Source organism: Nilaparvata lugens, chromosome 8 (genome assembly GCF_014356525.2).
Source record: "Nilaparvata lugens isolate BPH chromosome 8, ASM1435652v1, whole genome shotgun sequence".
Classification (NCBI taxonomy): Eukaryota; Metazoa; Arthropoda; class Insecta; order Hemiptera; family Delphacidae; genus Nilaparvata; species Nilaparvata lugens.
This window is the reverse complement of record NC_052511.1, coordinates 34,990,681-35,017,510: the sequence shown is the minus strand read 5'-3', so window position 1 is coordinate 35,017,510 and position 26,830 is coordinate 34,990,681. Positions and strand designations below refer to the sequence as shown.

General features: G+C 34.4%; 3 protein-coding genes across 7 annotated transcripts in view; 1 reads left to right on the top strand and 2 right to left on the bottom strand.

Moving 5' to 3' along the window:
* LOC111047410 (putative leucine-rich repeat-containing protein DDB_G0290503) overlaps positions 1 to 2,138 on the top strand; it is a 54,233-nt gene extending 52,095 nt beyond the window's left edge. For 4 of the 5 annotated variants that reach the window (XR_005572067.1, XR_005572064.1, XR_005572066.1 and 1 more), the window contains 2 exons: positions 273 to 1,841; positions 2,000 to 2,138. Coding sequence is in view for 1 of the 5 variants with exons in the window: in XM_022333160.2 (XP_022188852.2) it covers positions 273 to 283 (11 nt within the window). In the remaining 4 variants the exon portion in view is untranslated. Of the gene's footprint in view, positions 1 to 272; positions 1,945 to 1,999 lie in introns of those variants that run through there. The other variant, XM_022333160.2, reaches the window with a different exon arrangement.
* A 129-nt stretch (positions 2,139 to 2,267) lies between these two features.
* LOC111047408 (thymidine kinase, cytosolic) lies at positions 2,268 to 25,932 on the bottom strand. Its single transcript, XM_039434642.1, has 4 exons — positions 25,483 to 25,932; positions 14,103 to 14,339; positions 10,830 to 11,039; positions 2,268 to 3,769 (listed from the first exon to the last, which is right to left on the bottom strand). Exons 1-4 carry the CDS (start codon positions 25,525 to 25,527, stop codon positions 3,581 to 3,583), a joined length of 681 nt encoding a protein of 226 aa, XP_039290576.1. The 5' UTR covers positions 25,528 to 25,932; the 3' UTR covers positions 2,268 to 3,580.
* Positions 22,047 to 25,133, bottom strand: LOC120352716 (ankyrin repeat domain-containing protein 27-like). Its single transcript, XM_039434638.1, has one exon. It carries the CDS (start codon positions 24,966 to 24,968, stop codon positions 22,185 to 22,187), a length of 2,784 nt encoding a protein of 927 aa, XP_039290572.1. The 5' UTR covers positions 24,969 to 25,133; the 3' UTR covers positions 22,047 to 22,184.
* Positions 25,933 to 26,830: the final 898 nt, after the last annotated feature.

Here is a 26,830-nt window from a genome sequence, read left to right as displayed (position 1 = left end):
AAGTTTAAAATAACTTGAAAATGACCCAAGTTATGGTCGAAACTAGTAAGTTAAAATATTTTAAAGTTTTTAATAATAAAGGGTACTACAAGTTTTCATATTGTTTTTATTAATGCAATAAGTTTAATTTTACTTGTGTCATAATAATAACAGAGTTGGGTGTTCCGTTGTCTGAAACTGCTGATGAATCACAATAATAATTATTTTTAACTTTGATGGTCTATTTTTGACCTTGTTGATACTCATCATTATTATTGATATTTTACTTTCAGCTTGTAAGTGAATGAATGAGATCACAACATAAAAATGAAAACTTGAAAAGTGAAAAACTATGAGAAATGAACGTGGAATAAAAAAGACTGAGGGCAGTATGTAAAATTCATCGACAATATATTTTCGTCAAAGAACATTTAGTACAAAATAATAATCACAAAGATTGAGAAGCTTCCAATATATGATTAAGCAAAATGAATAATATGAACAAAAATAAGTTTTGGAAACAACACATAGAAGCTTGATTATGATATACATATAAATATATGGTAGAAGATTCAATACAAGAAAAATTAATACCTAGTATTTCTGTGAAAATTAATATTGAATACAGATATATAAACAAAACAGCACCCAATTATGTATTATAATTAATCATTGTCATTATTGTGTCGAACTTATCATGACATTATTGTCAAAACTTTTGTAGTAAATTAAATGTGAGAGAACGAAAAAGTTATGTATTTGGGTTATTAAATTAATATCTCAAGTAATAATTTAGAAAAGTAGTCAAATTATTGAAATAACGTAAATTGTTTTCATTAAGAAAATAATAGACAACACTATAATATTTACATGATCAATAATTTTCTGAATATAGTATTTCAAGATTATAAAAGTATTATGTTAGTGGGACAGAATAATTGAATATAGTATTCAAAATAACTCATGGCTCAATTGGAATATTGGATAATAACGAAACCATATTAATTTCTTTCATACAATCATGTTGAATTCATGTACAATTGAATTTTTTTCTTTTTTTTTTAATTTTGACTAGAAGCAATAATTATTTTCCCTGTAACCCAAAAAGAGATTTTTTAAAAATGCATCTAAATGGTCGATCTGTTTAAAAAATAACATTTTTGTCGTCATCCTTAACAGGAAATTTTATAAGAAAAAACATAAAACAACTAACAAATCTATCTAGTTCAATATAGCAGAATACAGTTGATTGGGTCAATAAGCCATGTTTGGATTCACTTTTCATCTTAGCTAGAAACAAAAATCCCTATACAAAAATTGGAGAATCCTTTCTTCTAAAAACATATTTTTCTTTCATACAAACATAAAAACATACAAACTCATTTTCATTAAACACTATTTTCAAATGCAGTCAACAGAAAGGAATGTTATAATACGGACCAAGAATAGCACTAAAGGTAAATATGAATAAAAAGCATATTATATTGAAAAATAATGGAAATCAAAATTTCTACTACAGTCAAAATCATATCCATAGATTCTAACTATTCATATCAATACGTTAAATATAAATTTAAAGCTGCGTTTACACCAAAGTTATCAACAAAGTGTTAATAACTTAATCCTTATAGATTCTATTAGATTGAACATAACTTATCATACACATGATGAACATATGTGTTTGTCAAGTTCCGTTCAATCTAATAGAATCTATAAGGATTGAGTTATCAACACTTTGTTGATAACTTTGGTGTAAACGCAGCTTAAGATTCATAGATTAATCTATTCATAGATTCACTGATAAATGATTCATAGAAACGTGTATATCTTTATCGAAATCTATAGAATAATGTATTCTAAAGGTAGACGCACACAGATCGTCATCGGACGGACGGCACGCATCGGACGGATCGGATTATTAGATTTGATGCATTGCTTTCAATTGGAGTGCGCATACCTATCCGCATCCGTCCGATGCGTGCCGTCCGTCCGATGACGATCTGTGTGCGCCTACCTTAAGGAAGAAGTAGTTTACAGAGGAATGTATTCTAAGGAAGAATGTATTTTATGGAAGAATGTATTTTATTGAAGAATTATGACAAATTGTATTCAATGGAAAAATACCCATTTTTGGGCTCCACGCCCAGATGGTAAAATTCTACAACCAACTTCTATTTCAACCAATTTCTATCCGTTAAAGCCCTCTGAAATAATATGATCTAAAACTTACTTTTAAAAATCCCAGATTTGTTCAACTAATAGAAACTAGGTTTCTAGTAACTGTAGGTATAAAGATAATGTACTCTTCAACGTTAAAAGTTGATATTTTTATTTAATTTCAAAGTTGATTTTCAGACTTCAGACTCACTTCAGGAAAATGGACATACTTCATGAAAATTTAGAAGTCTGTAAAATACAATAGAAAAATTATCCACATTGTAATATAAAACGTGTATATTATTGCGGCATGTTATACAAAGATCCGATCAAATCTATCCACTGTAAAATTATGTAATCTAACAAAGTCAATGCAATAAGATCAATTTAAAAAGTCTGATGTCAAAGCAACGACGTTATTTAAAGGTGTTTAAATTCAAGTTGATTTTCATGTAAGTGGCCCTAGCAGCTATCTAAATCCATAAAATGGATTATTCCATCCATAAACAGATTATAATATTCTGTCATAATATTCTATGACATTATTTTCATAATAGTCAAGTCAATCCTATATGTCTTTTTTCTTTAGGGCTACTTTTAATATAAATCTGAGAATCCTTTCAAATTATTTTGTTAGACATGATTGGGCTACTCAAGTCAAACTTGAAAATGACATTTTGAAGGGTACTCAGATTTATATTTTTATTTACAATCCTATGTGATATGATCACTACTAATGACAAATAAGATTTCTAAATCTTCATGAAATACATCCTTGAGATTAGTACGTCGTTTCAGGGTTCTAATTTTATAAGGACAATAACCAAATAATTTTATTATTCGATTAGTAACTGCCGAATCTTCAGGTTAAAGATACTAAAGATTAAATTTAAATTACTCGTTTTATGATTCTAACTCTATAACCAACTGATTTCCTTATTCGGTCAGTTAGGCCTACTGCCAACCTAAGTTTTATCTACATGTATTAATATTATTTTAGAAACGTAGTTTTACGATTATAAAACTCTATAACCAACAACTGATTTTCTTATTCGGTCAGTTACTGGCAACCTAGGTTTCATCTACATGTATTAATATTATTTTAGAAACGTCGTTTTACGATTATAAAACTCTATAACCAACTGATTTTCTTATTCGGTCAGTTACTGGCAACCTAGGTTTCATCTACATGTATTGATATTATTTTAGAAACGTCGTTTTACGATTATAACTCTATAACCAACTAATTCGGGAGGAAATATTCCTGTTTCTGTTTCGTCTTACGATTATTTTGGAATAGAGAATAGAAAGTTTCACAGCTCTAATGTTATAACCAACTAATTATCGGTTACTTACAGCCGACCTGATTTCTGTTTCATCTTGATAAAACATACTTGAGATTAAGATCATTTTGGAATATAAAATACTAATTTCCACAATAATTCTACAACCAACTGACTTTCTTATTCGGAGAGTTGCCGCCAAATAGGTTTCGGCGTTGAGGAATATTCTCCACGTCCATGATGTTGCTTGATAGAATCTCTTTGCAGGGAGATTGTTTGACAATATGCTCCAAACGGTAGCAGTCACGACAGACGGCCATGTATTTCTCGGCACCGCCAATCAGTTCCACCTGTGAAAAAATAAAATTAAAATTTACATTGATGAAAATTACATTTTCCTACAGTTACCTTGAAAAGTGACGATTCCTGCACTGATTACAGAACGCAAAGATTTACTTTTCCGCTCTAGTGCGGGAAAAATTTTTTCTGCACTCAGATTTGCAACATGGCAACACAAAATAGTTGGTGGGTTATATGGAGGATTAGTGCACGAAAACAAAAATTAAGTTGGTAACAATGACTGTGGTTAGATTTAGATGAGAATCATTTCAATGGCTACCCTACATTTATGATAAAATCCCAATCTAGAAATCCAAAACAAGAATAATGATCATCTAAATCATAATTAAATAATCATCATTTACGAATTCTCATCATTTAATAATAAATAATAGTTCTTTTCTATTGATAATAAATATCAATAATAATTATTATTATTTCAACTGCAAGAAATGAGAAAAGTAGCAAATATACATTATAAAATTCGAATTTTGAGGTTAAATGATTACCGTTCGAAATTCATATAAATATAAATAATAAAAAACATAACAATACTACAATAAATATTCTCTGTTGTCTATGTTATTTTTATAAATATTTCTCAGTTTACATTGAGCATTTTTCTCGGTAATTTGAGCAAAAGTCTAAATTTTTGAATCGTGTTTCAGTAATTTTTAGCTGGATGAAACAACTTAGGTACAATTCTTCCGCTAGGTCGCGCGCTTGTCGGTTCAGCCATCTTGTTGTGTTCAGCCATTTTGCAGCTCGGTTCAGCCAACAAGCTGTTGGCATGTATGTTGAATGTGAATTTTTTGTTCCATCTGTATTTTTACTGATTCTTGAATTAATAAAAATGAGAATTTTCAACTTCAATTGGATTATTAATTTTTAAATGAATTAAGGTTGTTATTAATAACAGCATCACACACACAAACATTTGATGGATTTCAGCCATCATTTTACCCATAATTATTCATTTTTCTTATTTAATGGTAACTGTAGGAAAAGTTTAATGTGAAATATGTGAGCAAAGTTCCTCTGCTGCACTCAAGAAGCCATTCCGCTTCTTGAGCCAAAACGTTTCTTTCGGTGCAGCAAACTGTCACTTTGCGCACTAGTTGCACAAATAACTATAAAATCTACATTAATAAGAGCGACAAATGTCAAATGAGTCATCCATTTCCAAATGTGCCTTCTTGACAAAATTTGAGAAGTTGAGATTTTGATTTGTGCCTGACCTTTTAAAAGATTATAATGAAGATAATTTTGAATTAAATTTAGAATTTAGAAATAGGCCGACACATCTAGAAAATACCTGAGTCTATACCTAATTCATGCAGGTGAACGGGCTAGAGTCAAGAAAACTTCAATTAATCTTGCCATGCCTGATTTAATAGGTTTCTACTATAGAATAACCTACAATTTGAAATAATGAAAAAAAAACAGCTTCAATAAACATTGGCAACTAAAATCGAACAACAGAAACAACAATTTCATGTTACTTTGTTGACATTCTTCATCTGATTTGGGGGCGCATTACTATCCCTCGTTTAGATAGCAATACGTCACAAAACAAACAATATCAGTCATAAAATAACAAATTAATTTCAACATGAAACTACTCAAGAAAGAAAAGCCCGTTGAACCCAAATTTCGTCGATAGTAACCCATATAACCCATTTCATAATAATTTTGAATCCCCACTTTTGATTGACATTCTCGAATGAACCTTTGTTTCACTACACTACACTTTACGTTGCTTTATCGTCGGGGTTACAGTACCTTGTTTTTGACGGTGAACTTTTACCGGTTGAATTTGGCTTGACGGCGACGTCCTCTTACGTCCCTAGACCTGTCGTCTGAACGGGTGTCTTGAAGCGGTGTTACATACATTTGCGGAACCAAAGGGGTGGTACATGAAGTTGGTTTGGGGACACACATGAACCGCTTAGCGGTTATTTGAAGAAACAATTATTCGTACATGATGAAGAAACACAATTAAACTTTTCAGGACATGGCACTACTAGAAAATTTAAACTTTAATAAAAATAAAACTAGCTCCTACATTAACTAATGATATAAACTTATAAACTTCCCAAAAAGGGCGAAACGTAATGACTACATCTTTACTCTCGTAGTGCTCCTAGCAAAGTGTCCTCCAAAACGTAATCTGGTCTCTCGGCTGGGGAATCGCCCCACTACTGTATTTAGAAACAGGTCTCCTATTGGGCGAAGGGAATCAATTTGACCAATCGTCGCGTGGCTTCTAGAGCCTTTGGACCAAATAGTAACTGCAAAATCGGTAGTTTGTTATAATTTCAATGCTTGCTGTTTTCCAGCTTATCGCACTCCATGTCGCGACAGGAAGGCTACGTTTTATAGATAATTCCATAATCTACATTCCTCGACGACTCGGAGCCACAATTTTTAAATATCTATCATGGGAAACTCGAAGTCATGGCCGTTCATAATAGAGAGAGAGAATATAATTTATTTCGCTAACTCACAATAATGGCTCTAGTCTATTGCGTATTAAATTTACTATTATAACTTGGGAAAAGGCCTGAATTAAAAATAGTGCTCGGCACAGATTGCATGTTGTTGGTACAACTGGATTATACAACATTATAAAACACTTTTACGGTGACAAAAGTATCTTCATCCTATTTTTAAAAACTGACTGAAAATCGAGTACAGATTCAAATTGGGCCTAGTTGCATTTCATTCCATTTCCAAAACTGTCTTGATGCAAACTCAGATACTGTTTGTTCCAAGACTATCTACTGTACTTGCTAGCAACTAAGATGGCAGCCTTCACGAAGTTTTTTTCCAAAACTGGCTAAATGCAATAGAAAAAATCCTGCTGTGGCGCACTCATACAACTTTCCTTGCCGTTATGAAAATTTATCACCTGACGCTAGTGTTCACGCGCATCGCAAGTCTACTATTCAAAGATCCAAGCCAGCTGGTGACACGACAATAACGCTGGAGACACACGAGGTCTGCTAACTCTTCAAAGTGAATGATTTAATAGAATCAACAGTTGCCAACAGTTTGCAATTGAATAATCACATTTTCTCAAATTTCAAGCTTATTTTCAATTTTAGGTGAAAATGTCACTGGGCATTAATTGTAGAGATTTTCATACTCAATCTTTTCCACTCGAAATTTTTCGTTTAAATTATATCTGAAGCCTGATAATTGGGAATCTAAAATCAAACTTTGCATAGTTGGGGCGGAGCTCCTGGAATTTTTACAGATATGGGACTTGTGACAGTTGATAGAGCGTATCAATTACTATTTTAGGTATTAATTTGATCAAAATCGTTGGAGCCGTTCTCGAGAAAATTGCGAAAAACCCGGTTTTTGACAACATTTTCGCAATTTTAGCCGCCATCTTGAATTGCATTAGATCGAAATTGTTCGTGTCGGATTCTTATATTGTAAGGACCTCAAGTTACAAATTTCAAGTCATTCCGTTAATTGGGAGATGAGATATCGTGTACACAGACGCACATACACACACACACACACACACACACACACACACACACACACACACATACAGACCAATACCCAAAATCCACTTTTTTGGACTCAGGGGACCTTGAAACGTAAAGAATTTTAGAAATTGGGGTACCTTAATTTTTTTCGGAAAGCAATAATTTCCTTACCTATGATATAGGGCAAGGAAAGTAAAAAATGACTGAAGATCGCGTACAGATTCAAAGTGGGCCTAGTTGCATTTCATTCCATTTCCAAAACTGTCTTGATGCAAACTCAGATACTGTTCCAAAACTATCTACTTGCTAGCAACTAAGATGGCAGCGTTCACGAAGTTTATTTCAAAACTGGCTAGTTGCAATAGAAAAAAGCCCTACTTACCAGTTGTAAGCTTCTACAATATTGTTTATTCTCAAAAACTGGCATACATTTTATAGTGAAAATCAATATTACTGAATATAAAAATCTATAGTACTGTTGGCCAACCTGTCACTTTCAGTGGATCAGTTATAATCAATCTGCTGTGTTCATTGAAAGTTGAATGATTTTCAAGAGGTTGTGTTGTTCAAGTAGTCATGGAAAAAATTTACATGAACATTGTTCTAGTTTTTTTTTCAATATTTGAAGAGAGAACATTTACCATAATTTTTCTACAATATTTCATTGATTTAACATTTTATATAAGATTTTGTGTTATTCCAATATGTTTAATTTGAACATTCATTTGAAAAAAATCTGTTTTAAACTTTTAAACCTCTTCTACAGGCTCTTTGTTGTTTTAGATTTCCAAAACAGACCTGATTCATTTACAGTATCAAAACTAACTACTTGACAAAGGTCCACTTCCAAAACTTGCTTATTACAAATATTTTTTCCAAAACTGCCTAGTTGCATATTAAAACAGCTTATTACTACTATACAGAGTGATTCAAAAAGAATACCACAACTCTGAAAATCTGTATTTAATCAAGGAAACATAATAGAAACTTGGGTTGTACATCAAAATGAAGAGTATTAATTTAAGTTTTTCCCCACTAGAAAACAAGTTCACAAATGTTCAATGTGACCCCCTCCAGACACTTGAGTATCAATACGATACTCGAACTCGTTGCACACCCTCAGTAGCATATCGGGCGTAACAGTTTGTTATAGCTGCTGTTATTTCTTGTTTGAGCTCCTCAATGTTATCTGGTAGAGGCGGTCGATACACCTTATCTTTAGCGTACCCCCATAGAAAAAAATCTCAGTGGGTGAGGTCAGGGCTTCTTGGAGGCCAGTGATGAAGTGCTCTGTCTCGAGCTGCTTAGCAGCCGATCCATTGCCTCGGATAGTTTTCATTCAAATAGGCACGGACAGATGAGTGCCAATGCGACTAAATAAGGAATTAAAAAAACTTCAGAGCTTCCTCAAATCGATGACTGATTTTGCTCCACTCTCCGTTTATTCTTTGCAGAGTTAGCAATTTTCAAATTTGTGGTATTATTTTTGAATCACGGTGAATATTAAAAAAAATGTAATCTGAGACCTTGTAAATTGTGTTTCTAATTTATTCATATATTTATAAAAAATAACAGTAATTAATTAACTCATTATTTCAATAAAATGAATGTTTTTCTTGTTTCCTGAAAAATTTTGCCCTTGGCAAGTGGGCACTTTTGTAAATGGACGATTCAAATATAATCGTACAAATAGATTAAAGTAAATTTAGGCACATATCACCATCTCGGTTTAAACGGAGACAGATCAGCTGTTGATTTAAACCCGGAATGAAAAAGGTTATGATAAAATTTATCGCATATAGCATTTAATGCGACCGTATATTCATGGAATCGCGGATTAGTTTTAAACCGTAGAGAAAAGATAGCATTATGCTATATTTATCTATGGTTGAACGTTGAACGTAGATGATGCATATGACCCTAATAGTTGCAAATCAAGAGTAAATCAATTAGATTTAAGAGTCAAAAAGTCTGAAGAAGGAAGAGTACGAACACAGCACACGTGGTAACAAAGTGGTGCCTTATGTAGGCTACATGCAATAGTCTGTACATTATTTCAATTATTTTCTCATTTAGAATAAAATTCTCAACATGCAAATACAATTTAGGCAATTAAAGTTTACTCACTTCAACACAATATCTACTTTACAAATTCAATATCAAGCAATGGAAGCTGACTTACTGAGATCTAGTACGATCTACTCTACTAATCTAGTACTAATCTAGATCTACTAATCTAGTACTAATCTAGATCTACTAATTTAGTACTAATCTAGATTTACTAATCTAATACTCTACTAATCTAGTAAGATATAGTAAGACTTACTGAGATCCAGTTATTCAATTGTGTAAGTTTGCAAAAGAGAAGAATCACCATTTTAGATTGAAAAGAACTATTATCTTTAAAGATAATTCATCACCTTATCAAATCTCGCATGTTGGTTAAAAAGCACTCGAGTCAAAAATTACGATATGCCAGGAAACACAAAAATCTGAATATCTAATAGTGAATTTTCAAGTCTACTGAAAGTAGAGATTTGAAGAGAAATAGAGAAAATAGTCAATGAAAGTATCATTACAAAAGGTCAAGCCACAAGAAGCGTTTCTTCAGGGGGTTTCAGACTAGTCGGCAGGGCAGGAGCTCTCCGATTGGGTTGGCGTTCGAGAATCAGCTGATAATCAGTCAATCGGAGAACTTCCTGTCCTGCCGACTAGTCTGCAAAACGCCTGAGAAAACGTTTAGTGTGGCTTGACCCTAAGAATCATGTTCCTTCCATCTGTTATGATCCACTGTAAAAACCATCCATTATAAAACCAATCAAACTCCAAACAAATTATAAGTTCAAAAAATATGAAATGTAATATTTTAATTAATGAAGAATACAGATATAGTGAGGTCCACGTTGCAGTGTTTGATTAGCAATGGTCTCGCTTTGCTCTGTTGCCAGATCGGTTTTTAACAATGTAGAATTAAAAATTAATAAACAAAATATTTTATCTTAATCATGAGAATTCATGATAAAATTATTGAAAAATAAAATTTCCTTCTTAATAAGATATGATTGATTATTTTAAATGAGAATGAACAGTAAATATTACATGAATAAGCCTGTATCAGCTATCAGCTACCGTCAATAGAAGGCATTGACAAGACAGAGGATAGGCAACGTTGTTCTGCTATCTTTCTTCACTGCCATTATAACGTGGACCTCACTATATAGTGCGATATATTGTATTAATTGTAGCCCTATAAGGAAAAGCAGAAATTGAAGTTTATACTTCTTTCACCACTGTTCCTACATGAATTAATCACAAACTGATGTTAGCTCCTTCATGAATGAACAAAAATAAATCATAAACTGTTTGATCTCATCTCCTTCATTATTTATTTATTTATAAATTGATACATTGGGAACGGAACAACAGGCTTAAAGCCCAAAACTGTTCCTTTCCCAAATTTGGATAGAAATTGTCCAAAAATAGGTTATGTTTACACTTCATGATTTTGGTACAATTTTGAGTTCAAAATAGAATGAACCAAAATAATTCATAAACTTTTTGTTCTTACCTCCTTCTCGCAGCCAATCCTGCGCGTAAAGGCGGCATCCTTGAAGCAAGACATGCAGACGGCTGTGAGCTTGTCGACCTTCTCGGCGAGCGGAACGAGGCTGAGTATGTTGCTGAAGCCGGTGCGTTGGTAGGTGCCATCCAGGGCTGCCACTAGAACAATCTTGCCCATATTGGCCGCTTTCTCGCTGAATTCTACCACATCGGGAAACTGCCAACAACAGAAAATCAATCTTGCATGAAGAAATTGGTTCTTGACTTCTCTCATGTATCCAAACAATATATTAAAAATTCAGAACTACAATATAAATTGCAAGCACCAATATACAGAGTGTTTCAGAAGTAGTGTCGAACATTTTAGGGTATTGTTCCTGGATGATAGGAGACTACAAATGTCCTATTTGAAATGTCCAAAACTCAGCGGTTATCCTTATAGCTGCCATTTTGTTTTTTTCACTTAGGAATTTTCATCTCAAGAACGAAATGTTGTATTGATCTGAAATTTGGCATGAATATTTATTCTATAAAGACTAAACTTTAAAAAATAAAATAAAAAATTTTCGATGTGAATTTTCAAAATGACGGCCATTTCAAATTTTTGATGGAAAATTTCACGACAACCGTTCATTTTACAGAAAATTTACAAGAGACAAAAAAGTTAGCAAATTTTATCAAGATTTCAACGATATCTTATTTATCAAGATTGGTTATAAAGAATAACAGAGAAATAAATTCTTTTCGTACTGCGTGCATGACCACTTTTCACCATTTAAACATCAATATTTAATTTTCAATTCCAATTGTATTTAAGATGGAGGTTTGAAACTCAGTATGGCTCCATAAGGCCATACAGCTGATTTTTCAATGTTTTCTGATGATCTTGTTTGTCTTGTGCATGCATCCAATACGAAAAGAATTGATTTCTCTGTTATTCTTTGACCAATCTTAATAAATAAGGTATCCTTGAAACCTTGATAAAATTTGCTAACTTTTTTGTCTCTTGTAAATTTTCTGTAAAATGAACGGTTTTCGTGAAATTTTCGACCAAAAATTTTAAATGGCCGCCATTTTGAAAATTCAAATCGAAAATTTTATATTTTATTTTTTAAAGTTGAGTCTTTATAGAATTCATGCCAAATTTCAGATCAATACAACATTTCGTTCTTGAGATAAAAATTCCTAAGTGAAAAAACAAAATGGCAGCTATAAGGATAACCGCTGAGTTATGGACATTTCAAATAGGACATTTGTAATCACCTATCATCCAGGAACAATACCGTAAAATGTTCGACACTAGTTCTGAAACACTCTGTATATAGTGACTGGACTACTATGTTATAAAGTCGGCATCGATTCACATTAGTTTGCTATCCCCTTGTATGCCATTTGAAAAACACATAGCTCCATCCTTTTCTACGTGCTGTTGCTAAATTATTTGCAGGCATGTAGAAAAATAATGAAGTAACTTACCAGATTATTTATTCTCAACTAGCTGGCCCGACGATCTTCGTACCGCCAAATAGTTTAATTCATCTCATGACAAACTTTAGCTGGATGCACACCTGAGGAGGCGCGAAGCGGCATTTTGCATCCAGGTGCTTCTTGTTTATTGGTTTGAATGGAAGAACTCACACACACTGAGTGCATCGGGCATGGCGTGGAACGGTGTGATAATGTGTAATATTACTTCTCTGTATCATAGATAAGTTATCTGTGTAAATTAAATTTCAATATACGTATGCGAACTCTTACTCACGAACAGACCGACAGGTCCATGTGAGTACAGTTTCAATTATTTTGTGAAATAGTTTAAACATAGATATAATTTTCTTTAAATTAGTACATTTACTTAAGTCTTTTTTTTGTGAAACCAATCAATTCAATTCAATTTCTCAATGCAATCTCCATAAGATCAACATTTTTTATCACCAAGCCACGCCTTCTCAGGTGTGCTTAGCCTTAGCACTATATTATTGATCTCATGCATTATATTTTTATGAAAATTATCCAACAATCAGTATTTACATTTATATCTCAATATGGACTTCCTATGTGCTTAATTAGTTGTGCAGCAGTTTGTATTTTTGGATATAGTTGAATGCAGCATGCTGGAAAATTGAATGGTATATCTCCTCGCTGCTGATTCTCCCGTGCATGTTCTACGACCCAAGTTTGGACGTCGTTCGTACCTCGGTATTATTATTTTGTGAATCAGTAGAAAGAATATGGAAAAACAGATCTACCGACGGCTGTTGGATGACGCAATGATTATAACAGCTGATTTTTATTTCTGAGTGTGGCCAGCTCACAAATTTTCTCCTATAAAGGTTCCTACAGATATACGCGCCGCGAACATGAGCAATTCACTTTTAATCAGCTGATTATATCTGTATTTTTACAGAAACGGTAAGATACAGATATAAAAAGCTTGGCATCAGCTGATTAAAAGTGAATTGCTCATGTTCGCGGCGCGTAAATCTGTACGCACCTTAAGGATTACAATATCGGGGCACCAAGCTTCGCTCGTTATTTTTATTTTTATTGATAAACAGAACACAATTCTCTAAAATGATCGTGTTTATATTTCACAGCTGGCTATACGTCATCTTATGAATGTCGGGGAAGCGATATTTTGATTTTTCACATACTCACTTTTTTTACTATCCACAGCTGTTTCAGCCAAGGATGAATTATCCTTTTAATGTCGTTCAGCGAGTTTTCTCATGGATGAGACCTAGTGCAATCGAATCTTTATTTCATAAACCTACTATGTTCCAAATTTCGTGAAAATCGTAAGAGCCGTTTTCGAGATCCGTTAAACATAAATAACCAGATATAGAAATAACCAGATATATAAATACAGAAATTGCTCGCTTAATATAATAGGATGTGAACTTTGAAGGACCGTAGGAAAGAGTCCTGAAGTCGGATCATGAATTTGATAGGCCATAAACCTGCTCCTGAACATAACAAACACAATTAAAAAAATCATTAAATTCTGTGCACACATAAAAAAGTTATTGAATGTCAAAATTTGAGTCTCGATTTTTATTTATATAGATATCGGGTAGGCAGTTGTGCATTGTGTGCTGTTGATTTAACAGATAATCATCAACTGATACAGTAGACAAGTTGAATTAACTGGTTAACTGTATTGTATTACTCCATCCAATAAATAAATAAATAATTCAACTAGTGAAATAAACTTGTTAAATCAACTACTTTCCAACAGAATTCTATGAAAATAACGAATAAAATCAGTTAATCAACTCACAAACTGTCCCTCGTCAATGCCGATCACATCAACGGCCGACCAACTAGTGAACTGACTCAGTTCAGTGGCCAACATCGCCTTCTGATGCTGTCCATCGTGCGTCGACACACTGTCTGCAGAGTATCTGGAGTCCTTGGCGTAACGTATCATCAGACAGCGGTAGTTAGCGTTACGGTAACGCTTCATGCGGCGAATCAGCTCGGTGCTTTTGCCCGAGAACATAGGGCCGAAGATTACCTGCGAACAGAGATGAAAAAACATTTTAGAATGAGAAATAAAATGTGTCTCAATAACGATATAATTCGGAATAAGAACTAGTTAGAGTAAGCTATGAAAAATAGATTGAATTTATTCATTTTTGAAGATTACAATAAATACGCCAAAGATTACGCCAACCCAATCAGCTAATTGGAGAGCTTCCTGCCCTGCCGACTCTGAAAACGCCTAATTTGGTCTCGCCCTAAACCTAGCGCCGCAGTGCAGGATGGTTTCTTACAGCTTGGCGTTGTTGTCATTCGAGATGGGTGTCTGCATTGGAATTGTTTCGGCCGCATTGCAGGATGACTGTTAACGGTTGCCGGAAGATCAACAGCTGGATTTTTTTCGTTATTTTTCGTGATAGAGAAATTCTGATTGCAGATTCGTTCTCAGCAACACCAAGTTTAGCCGAAAGGCTCAGAATGTCAACAATGTTTTTAAATAATTAAAAATCATCATGAAAAGTCATTAATATGGTAGTACACAACGTTTCTGGTAACTTTTTACTGGTGACTGGAGTTATTATTGACACACAAAAATCAAAATAATCGTGAGAAAGAAAACTGCTGATGAACGCAAATAAGACCGCCACTTTATTGTTCTATTGTCTCGGCTGCTTGGCTGAGCCTGGCTGGAGGGATCAAATAACCGACTGGTTTGTTCTTTCGTCTGACCGCTAGGCGGAACTACGCCGACCATTGCTGGGTGGAAGATGTTACTGCGGCCGCTCGCATTCCCATCAACGCTGCTATTATTTGCTGTCTCAGCGCCTAGTCCGATTCAGCCAAGCAACCAGCCTGCACTGCGGAGCTAGGTTAAGGGCCTGTACACATGACGACGTTTGTCGCTCGGTAAACGCCGCGTTTGTCGCTCGGTTTTCAAGCGCGCGTTTGACACATACATGAAACAATGGGATCGTACACATGCTAAACGCGGCGCTTGTAGTTTCCACATCAACCGCCGCGTTTGTCGCGCGCTTCGAGTTACTACAGGCCTACTGGGCTGTGGAACGTACACATGCACTCAGTCGAACGCGCGCTTTTGCAGTGAATAGGTGATCTGAGCCCTGATAAGTGATCTTGTGTTGTGTTTTGTTAGATCTTTCTTTGTGTTTTTGTGTGTACAATGGATGCAGAAGCGTTTGACACCGAATTATTCATCGATGAATAGAAAAAAGAAGATATATCTGGGACATGGAGTGGCAAGATTATAAAAATAGAGTTTAGAAAGACAGCTTGGCAGGAGATTGTGGATATTTTCGCAGAAGAAAACATGACAAAGGAACAGAAGATAGTTTTAGGTACATATACAAAACATAAATTAACAGACCTACATTTATTCAAATATTGTAATACATACAGGCAACTGCCGGATGCCTGCTGTCATGAAAACGTCGACAAAACGCGCGGTTAACGCCCTCATTTGTACGGTATAACAATTTCCAACGCGCGTTTACCGAGCGACAAACGTCATGTGTACAGGCCCTAAGAAGATGAGACCTGTCGTATTCAAAAATATGAAAATTAAAATCGATATTGTGTTGTATCTACATACAACTGAGAAGTTTAAATAAATCAATGGGTATTCTGGGAAACACTTAGGCTACCTACAAACTTCTGAGTATCCTTCAACTATGAACAAATTCAAATTCATTTATTGCATGGAATAAATACACAGTTGAAATACATCACACTTGGTACAATTTCAAATGAATCAACATTTACAGTTATAAGTTGTGGTCAATGTCAATCACACTTGAACAGATAAGTATTGTACAATGTAAATATAATAATCATACTTTTTTATGTTTTTAAAAACGACATGCAGTCAATTATTAAGTGAATAATTAAAAACTTTTAGTGACTGAAGTACTTTCGATCGTCTAGCGATCATTTTCAACAGTGCAGACATTCTTAATAATTGACTGCATGTCGTGTTTAAAAACATAAAAAAGGGTGTTAATACATAGCAGCTCGGAATGGATCAAGAAACCATCACCTATAATAATCATATTATACTAAACTGTGAAGAGAGAAAAAACATGCATCTCGTCCATGAGGGCTTGAGCCTGTGTGTGGAGAGGAGTCTGCTCTTCATTTAGAAAATATATTTTTGTAGTTTGAGAAGGACTTATTCTTGAATACTGAATTCTTGAATGATAATGAACTTAATCAACAATTAAATCTCCTTTAACGCTTCGCATTTCTCGCAAGTAATTTACCGTTTCATAAATTCACAAGTAAACTTTTGTTGTAAATGTTTTTATTTAATACAAGTGGAAATCAATCCATATTATTATCGTTTCAATGAGTCAAGTTTAAAACTTACCTATACAGTCTTGACCAGTTCCCATAATCAATTAATCGTTACACAGCTAATAGAACAATATTGTCCATTATCATGGCCAAAAAATAAATGTTCTGTAGACCTCTATTCTGTTATAATAATGAACAATAGTGTTCTATTATTAGTGCTCACACAGGGTAGCCTATAGGGAACACGTATTAGAAATTAGGAAGCAATATTATATCTGCTTTTTGAGATGTTTTTGTTTGTTTATTTTTTTTTTTTTAATAAAGATTTGAAAGATTATCTGTTACCGTGCCTTCACACTAACGAGTGAGTGTTTGCAAAACTCCAAGGTCCAAACCCAATTATTAAGCGTTTTAAGACAAATCGGCAAGTCAGGAAGCCCTCTGATTGGCTAATTATAAGCTGAACCCCGAACGCTAACCCAATCAGCCAATCGGACAGCTTCCAGCCCTACCGACTCATCTGAAAACGCATCGTGTGGCGAGCTCCTTACTGAATAATTTCCGGCCAGATAGCCGAGTTGACTAAGGCGTTTCACGCTTCAGTCTGCTAGTGCTACCTGGTTGCGGGTTCGAATCCCGCCGAATACCATCGATTAGGCATGGACGTTTGATCACCTCATAATCCACCCTCGTACTTCCCATTACCCAATTACCCACACACAAGCAAAAATCTCATGTCGGCATCATCCGCAATAAAAAAATCAAGTCAGTGATGTAGCTTGAAGAAGCTCAATCTTCCATCCTCAATGTAAATTAATAACAACAATTTCAATATGATTCCTTACAATTCGGAATCAAATAATAAAGAACGTCCGAACATTTTTAGTTCAGTTTGCTCAAAATAAATGTATCCTGCTTCATTACTATTCACCTTGAAGTTTGTAATTCACTTGCAAATGCATAGGCTACCATTAACCTTCCGGTAGTCGCGCCCTATTCAATCCCACGAGCAGTCGGGTGTTGTAATTTTTACAACATCCAATTTTCCAAGTTTTATGTACTCTATTTACTGTCAAAACATATTAATTAATTGTATAATTACTTTTTCCATCTTCTTGAATTATCTTACGCAATTGAACATTTAGATGATTACCATTTCATAGCCCAATAAGGTGCATTAAGCAAAGCCATTACTTCTGTGTTATTGGTTCGTTTACAGTCCCCGTATACAGTCGTTAGCTATCTTATGCACTGTTGCAACTAAACAGCACCTAGAGACTGAACCACTGCTCGATTGATGGCGGGCAGTTTTGGAATGCATAGGTGACTCATTCACTGACACCACCCCATTCAATAGTTTTGTGCAACAAAAAACTGACACTGTTGTACTTTTTACAACAGCGCGACTGCCGGAAGGTTAATATTGGAAAAATATATTACAATACCAGAGTTAAATATATATATATATATATATATATATATATATATATATATATATATATATTTAAATCACTTATATGGGCTACTTTTGTTCAAATTAATAAAAACAATATAAAAACTTGTAGTACTCTTTATCAAAAAGCAAGTACCCTTTTAGAATTTTTAAATTTCAATTTAGAAATAAAATTTTAAAGTTTTTAATAAAGGGTAGGCCATTACAAGTTTTAATTATTTTTTTTAAGAACTTTTGGTGATACCAATGTTGAAATTGAATTTCTCATAAAAAAACTCTTTTAAAGGTGCGAACAGACTTCTGCGCCACGAACACGCGCATTTTCATCAGGTGATGATGTGCTATATATGTATCTTACGGTTTCTCTACAAATACAGATACAAATATACCTACTTCATACGCTAGATTCAAGTTTATATATTACATCCCTGATTAAGCTGATTTACGACTCACACTGGCGCACAAGGAATCTTCCTTTTGCCGGTGTTTTTGCCTTACCTACTGTACTTATGCATGTGATCATAAATTGAATCTTCATTTTAAAACTATTGTTTGTAATGTAGAGGATATCATTTCGTTATTATATCCAATTAAATAAATGTATGTATCTTGATTTAAGTGCAGTAGCATATACTTATATTTATTTTTTGTAAAGCTTTTTTGTATTTTGTTTTTGGCAAATAAAATTCATTCATTTCATTTCAAAATAAGAATTGCATCGGCTGATGAAAAATGAAATGCGCGTGTTCTTGGCGCTCAAGAATTATGATCTTGAAATTAATCTCAATTCATTGACGTATTGTGGCATGAATTCAAAACTTTATATTGAAAACACATAATTGAAGTGGAAACACTTTTTAGCAGTCTACTGCTCACTTTTAGTAAGCAAGTGTTACCACTTCGAAAGTGTTTTAATTCAAAGCGTCTACAATATTTCTCATGAGCAAACACCGTGAATTTTATCAATAAGGCCCGGTCGCACAGAAGCCGATTGAATTTAAACCGTGATTAATTTCATGAGAACCAATCAGAGAAGGCGTTTTTGAAAAGACGGCTGGGTCTCTGATTGGTTCTCGTGGAATTAATCACAGTTAAAAATTTAACCGGCTTTTGTGCATCCGGCACTAAGTATTGGTATTATATGTTAAAAATATATTACAACTGGTATTTAAAGATAGAAATATGAGGATCTAACAAATAAATACATCTTGAATAGAAAATAAATCTATATTTTGATCATTATTTTTGGTAATAGTGTTACTGTGCAAGATTTGTGCACTACAAAACATTTATATAAAAAGTTACGTTTGTTAATGGTAATACTGGCACTCCGAATCTACATAAAAATAGAACTTATTTTAAAAGTTGTTCAAAATATTACGTAAACTTTAATACCTAAGCTTAAGCTGGGTTTACACCAAAGTTATTAATAAAATGATAATAACTTAGTCCATATTGATTGTATTCGATTGAACGGAGCTTGACAAACACATATGCACATCATGTGTATGATAAGTTATGTTCAATCTAATAGAATCTATAAGGATTAAGTTATGATCATGTTGTTATTAACTTTGGTGTAAACGCAACTTTACCTACCGTATTCTACAAAATGATAGGCTAGAAACCAATACAGTTATAGTATAAAGATATTAGTAACTAACCATTACACTTCAATGCCAAACATTTGAAATTCGACTTGCAATCACATTTTAAGTGTGAGTCAGTGCTAAGGTGAGTTTTACCAATCAAAATAACCAATTGTATCTACCTGATTCATATTAATCAAACCTGATTTAATTGGAATTACGGTTTCAATTACTTTGAACATTTCTTTTAAAGACAGACTACAGCTTTTCAGACGATAGGCTACAGACTACAGTCTTATGAGTGTTTACTGAAAAATAATTTCCAAAACTTTCCAAAACCAAATTTTTGGTTTATATATTCATAAACCAAATAGATGCAGTAGGTACGTTGATTCGCTTGCACAATGCTATTTTATTAGGAATATTTTATCACTGATATACTTTGCATTGTTAATTTACTTTCTATAGCTGAATTAACCTCGCCTTTATTATTTAGTAGGTACATTAACTCCTAGATAAAATAGATAGTTTTCAAGTTTAGAATTAATAAATTTCCTGTTTTGTTTTTACTTACAGGAAGTATGATGAGAAGCTATGTATTATACAGAATGATATTATTAAATTTTTTATCAATCAACTATCTAAATTATTTTGATTTTATCACCAAAAAACCTAACAATAATTTTACAAGAAAATACTTTCAAATAGAAAAACCTGAGTGTTAGGCAAATCAGTATAATACATATTGCTGGGTAAAATGCATATTTATTATCATGAAGCTTGATTGCACAAAAGCCTGTTAAATTAAATTCCACGAGAACCAATCAGAGAAGGATTCTTGGATTCGTTCTCGTGGTATTTAATCGGGATTTAGGCCCGCCGCAAAGTAGACCAACGCTAATCCACGAAAAGCAGCCCACGCCGTGGGATGTTCTATAGAATTATTCATAATCAATCAGCTGACAAGTGCATTATTCATTGCATGTATTAAACAGATATCTGGAGAAGCCTAGCAATGGTTTACAAAACATCCCACGGCGTGGGTTGCTTTTCGTGGATTAGCGTTGGTCTACTTTGCGGCGGGCCTAAAAGTTAACAGATTTTGTGTAACCAGGTGTGAACGTTGAAAATTATTAAAACATTGTTTGGCAATAAAGCTGCGTTTACACCAAAGTTATTAACAAAATGTTAATGACTTGATCCTTATAGATTCTATTAGATTAAACATAACTTACCATACACATGATGAACATATGTGTTTGTCAAGTTCCGTTCAATCTAATAGAATCTATAAGGATTATGTTATTAACATTTTGTTAATAACTTTGGGGTAAACGCAGCTATTAGAATAAACATGGATGCAACTACCGCACTGTAATTACATGATTTGCAATTGACTAATAATTGTTGTTGATAAATTATTGTAACATTAATAATCTCATTAAGTTATTGACAATAGTTATGTGTTACTACACAGTGAATGTTGATATTTTTTACTTTACAATAATCTATTTTTATAATCATATCACTGTATTTTATCTCCTAGTTTTACAAAAAAAAATCAAAAAGGCTAAAGTATACATACATACAGGTCATTAGAATGTTTCAAATTATTGCATTGTGTTAAACATACTAACTCATACTACAGTACATATTTATTCCATATTATATCAGTACCAGACTGGATTGTTGAGAGCTTACTTCACTTAATTCTAAATTCATAACTACAGTACCTCTCTTATTTGAAAATCTATATAAAAACCGCACTAGCCTTATAATAAAATTGCACTGAACCATATCACATACAGTTATTCTCATTGAGCGAATTCATCCAATTTCATTCGTTACACACTTCATTGAAACAATTCAAATTAAAAAAAAAAAGTTAATAAGACAAAAATAACTAAATTGAGGAAATGAATATAGCTAGGCATTGCCATTTCTAATTTTTGTATTTATAGATAGATTGAATGAGTAAGGTACTTTTTATAATGAGTCAAAATTTATTATTCCTACGTAAAATAGCCTACAATGTTTGGTGTTCGTGTTTGCATCTTTAAGATACAAATAATTTGGTGTAAGCTATTGTGTAATGTATACTCATGTATTTTATTACAATACAACAAAAAACTATTAAAATTGTTTAAACTTTGATGTCTCAACAAAATTTTAAACGAGGTTTCCTCGACATGTTTTTATCAAACATTGCATCCAGACCATTTATAACACTAGGTATTCAAATATTGAAATGATGAGTGTAAATCAATGAAATTATGAATGAATTCAAGAAGATCCTACCTTCCTTTACAAAGTGACAAAAATCTACTTTCAACTTCATTTTTATTACAAAATATTACTTGATACAGAAAATAGTTACTGACTAAAGATATCAGCTCTTACCAAACTTCTTATTTTTATTCTTTACCTCCTCTCCTTAGTTATTCTTGATCTTCTGCTCCCTTTTCTTCTTGTTTATCATCTCTTTCGCCTTCTTCTTCTCTATCTCCTCTTTCTTCTTATCCACCTTTCAAACCACTGTACCCCCACCACTAGCGTTCGTCAGTAGCCTCAACATAGACAACGACATTCTATCCTCTGCTTCCTTCTGTGCCGTTTTTCCATTGGAGTTACGCAAATTCAAATTCGGTTTATAGTTCAACAAAATCTGCACCAACTGTGTGTTATTAGCCAAACACGCGTAGTGCAAAGGACTATTCCCGTAAGCGTCCTGACAATTAACATCACATATACCGCTACTGAGAAGGAGTTGAGCAATTTTATTCTGACCGTTCTCACAGGCTAGATGCAGGGGAGTTTTATTTTTAGTTCTAGTACGCAAGTTAATCTTGGCCCCAACATCTATCAACATTTTCACCAAATCTATCTGTCCATGCATGACTGACACGTGTAGGGGTGTGAACCCGTCCGAATCGCAAACATCGTACGCGATATTCTCTGATCTCACCACACATTTACCCTCGTCCTCACAATCATCCCTCACGAGTTTTTTACACGAGCATAACGGGTGACACGAGTGCGTTTTCTCCAGTTTCTTCAACATTTCCTCGCGATCTGGCAGCACTAGTCCAAGATAGAAACAGGCCAACTGTACATCGCCGTAAGCTATCGCCCTCAACAACCTTTCAATCTGTTTAATCTGATCGGTAGTTTGAGGACGTATACCGACTTCCCTACTATTTCCCACTACACTACCCTCATCATTGAAATCTAGTAGAGGTTTGGAAGCTGCAGCTACAGTCATATCTTGTTTATTATTAGAGATACTATTCTCGAATTTCGGTACCAACAAATTTGCGATCGTACGTTTTGCCCAAGACATCAACAGCTTAGATATATGTAGACTGTGTGCGTAGTCTAGGGGTGTGAGTTTACGTTTATTCTCCACACTAGGACAAGCTCCGTATTCTAACAATATTTTCACAATAGATTGATACCCCCATCGTGCCGCGTTGTGTAGAGCGGTCTCACCGTGGCGATTTTTCATGTTGATGTCCAGTTTCACCCCCACATGCTCCGTGTAGTACAGTATGGCCTTGATGCAACCTTCATGCCCGTTCCCCGCGGACAGATGTAGCGGCATGTTACCCTCGTTGTCAGCTTTATCCACTTTGGCACCAGCGTGGATCAAGAGTAGGAGAGCATTTTGATGACCTCTGGCTGCGGCATAGTGGAGGGGTGTGGACCCCGAGTAGTCGGTAGAATTCGGGTTGGCTCCACAGGAAATCAGAACATCCACAACTTTCGGACGTCCGTACATGCTGGCAACGTGTAAAATCGTGTATCCTCGGTCGTCACAGGAATGTATAGTTGGTGTGGTGTCTAGCAGATTCTGTGACAACACCCTCTCACATTTGTCGCAAGAACAGAGGGGATGACACAGTTTCAACGAGCTCACCGCGTTCAGTAGTATCATTTCATCGTCTGTCTCGCTCCCCTTACCTGTCAACAGTTTTTCCAGTTCCTGTGCATTCCCCTGTCGTGCTAACTCAAACAGATTCGACAGTGTAGCAGACCGTGTTTTCGAATCCAACCTGTCAATCGACGACGGTATCCCGAATCCTTGATACATCTCGTAGCCTCCAGAATCTGACTCTGCGCCGTCTAGGTTCAGTTGTCCCTCTGGCTCGGAGGGTCCCTGAAGTAGCCCTGATTTGATATGTTCTATAGCCGCCTCTAGAGAGGTCACCAAAAAACTACCCTGATCGATTTGGTGAGAGAGTGACGCGGAGAAGTTGAACAACTTCATGTATGTGACATGCGCTATCCAATTGGGTAACCCCGATTTGATTACCAAAAATACCAACATTGGTAGTAGATCATCGGCAGACAAAACGTTCCCGTACGACGAATTACTAGCGTCACACTTTGATATCGCAGCCAAAGTTCTCTGTAAACAACTAATCTTACCCAACACAGTGCAATAACAGTCGATCCTAGCTATCTGTGCCTTTGCCTTGGGTACAGTGTCGTACAAGTCACTCCTAACCTCCAAGTCCTGCAGCTGTAGATCCGATAAATTCCTCACAATTTTATTAAAATTTGCGTCCTCACATGCAGTACAGGCAGTTATACCTTTGATCAGTTTCTTGTAGATTGCATGATGTATGTAGGATTCGACGCTGGTTTTGATGTTTTGTAACAAGTGACGATTGGTAGCGGTTTTCACACGGAGACGACTGTCAAGTAAAACTATTTGCAGGCAAGATGAGTACAAGTTTCCGACTAGATCACGTTGTTTCTGGAGGGATTTGAACTCTAGCCTCTCATTTGCAACTAGAAATTTTTGAATAATATCATCAATTTTCTCCAAAACCTCCTTACCCGCCGTTTCAGTCCATAACAAATCAATACAGTCCCTCAAAGTTTGTACAGAAACTACACTACTGCTACTCTCCTCCTTTGATACCCCCGTATAAATCTGTAATGGATTCTCAATGCATAGAATTTTGTACTTCATCATATCACTAGTGTAAAAAGTCTCTTCAAACAAAACATGTGTACTATAGATAGCGGAATGATCATGGGGATCCACTGTTATCACCTTATTACAAATCGTAATATCCTTATCATTGAGAGTTCGAAAATGCGTTTCTGGTAATTCATCACTAGGAATCAAAATGTGACTTAGTATATCGTCTTGAGTCACAGCATACTTTGGTAGAGAACCTGATCTGGGAACACAAATTACCCACCCATCAAGAAGTGCTTTGTGAAACAATTCCTTGTGATCAGTTTGTAAAACTTGGTAGAAAATATTGTCGTTCAAATCCTCATCATAACTGGTTTCCATTGCACCCGCGTTATTTCATAACAAACTGCACTAAAACTACCGTGAAAAGATAGACTTCAGGTATTTTTAGGTTATTTGTAGGTTACGTAACTATGCAATGCAACAATACAGTTATTCAAATTGACAGAGCACAAAGCAAATGGAATGGAATGCCAATTCATGAATATTCATGACTAATAATCTTTTCAAGAGGAATCATTATAAAATCTATTATTAGTTATATAAAAAACGCTTTAAATATTGTAGGATTTGTGAATGAATACGAAAAACAAGTGGTTTTGCAAGTTGGAGTTGGAACAAAGTAGTTTTTCAACGGTGAGGTTGGTAACAGACAGAAATTCAAATTAAGCGCTACTCGGCTACGCCTAGCCGCCAAAAATTATAACCTCAAAAATTGCACACACACACACACTTCGAAAAACTCATTATCAATAAGGATTTACTTTTCAGGGAATAAAATAATGATCAAAAACCAAATAAAACTCTGAAATAACATAATGAAAGAAATATTTACCTGTATTTGTCCACTTGATGAAGCCATACCGTTGAAGTTTGACATGGTAACCTCAATCTAATGACGTTTAATATTCAGAAAGAATTCAACAAAGCAAGATTTTGAACAAGATAAAATGTACTTATAGAACTGGGATAATTATTTCAAATTCTAAGAGAATGCAAATTAATTGATAACAACTTGAATATGACTAAAATAATCACGGAAAACTATGGAAGTTTGTTGAATTAATACTTTCTGATAAATAGATCAACTTTACGCGATAAAAGCTTTTTTATAATGTAATTTGATTAAAGGCACAACCCGTTCCGTCGAAGTCGAAATCCATGAAACAAAATAAGTTAGATAAAATGAGTAAATCACGAATGAACATGAACTTGAACAAGGAAAGGAACAGAAGTTTCTGTTACAGTACAGACAGACAGTAGCACAGTACGAGTACAGGCAGAACGAACGAAACGAATCGATTAGTAGCAACAATCGATGATTTGCGAAATAATCGATGTTAGCTAGCTTCGACTGTTCGAAAGTTGATCGGCAATTATACCGATTAATCGACTAGTGAGAATTCCAAAATTGAATCTATTTGGAGATTTTAATATAGTTTTAAATCAAATATCTAACTTACTGTTTCAAATACCTTACAAGATATTCTATAAATATTTTATTTTATTACTGTACAATGATGTACAGTAGTTGATTTAAAAAACGAAAATAGTATAATAGTAAATTTTAAGTACCTAATTTAGTCAAAGCATGGAATAAATAAATACCAGTGATTCTCTACTCTGTGGTCAAAGTTAGTAGACAGACTAACGTTGCCTAATAGTAGCCTATATTATATTGACACTATAATATCAAATCTAACAGGTGTTTTTCTTTTCCTCTTTTCTCCTTCATTTAATTTTCAGCTTCTTGTATAGTTTTTTACTCTTATATCTCTTAATTTTAATTTTCTAAAGGAGAAGTCACCGGACTATTCGCTGGTCTTTATTATTAGGATGTTCGCAGGACCTCCTATAACTACCGGACCTGAGCCTATAGTGTGGTCCACGTTATAATGGCAGTGGATAAACTTAGAAGAATAGCGATGCCGATTCTCTGCATTAATTAATTATATTTCTACACCGTCAAAAACATAATTGTCATCGTTGTGGACCTAGAAAAGGATAGTACCACCGGCTTTGTCGAATGATAGACAAGGATAGCAAAACCAAAGCTGATCAAATAATGTCATTATAACGTGGACCTCACCATAGAAAAAAATGGCCGCCGTACGTGGTGGAAAAAAATCACTAATCAGCTGTTGAAGAGCGTCTTAGTTTGTCTAGTTTCCGTTAAAAATATG

What these genes read in the sequence shown, in the direction of transcription:
- LOC111047408 (XM_039434642.1), bottom strand. Translation starts at nt 25,527, where the DNA reads ATGTCAAACTTCAACGGTATGGCTTCATCAAGTGGACAAATACAG. An exon ending in CATCAAGTGGACAAATACAG is followed by an intron (nt 14,340 to 25,482) that starts GTAAATATTTCT and finishes CTCTGTTCGCAG; the next exon opens with GTAATCTTCGGCCCTATGTT. An exon ending in GGATTGGCTGCGAGAAGGAG is followed by an intron (nt 3,770 to 10,829) that starts GTAAGAACAAAA and finishes ATTTTTTCACAG; the next exon opens with GTGGAACTGATTGGCGGTGC.
- LOC120352716 (XM_039434638.1), bottom strand. Translation starts at nt 24,968, where the DNA reads ATGGAAACCAGTTATGATGAGGATTTGAACGACAATATTTTCTACCAA.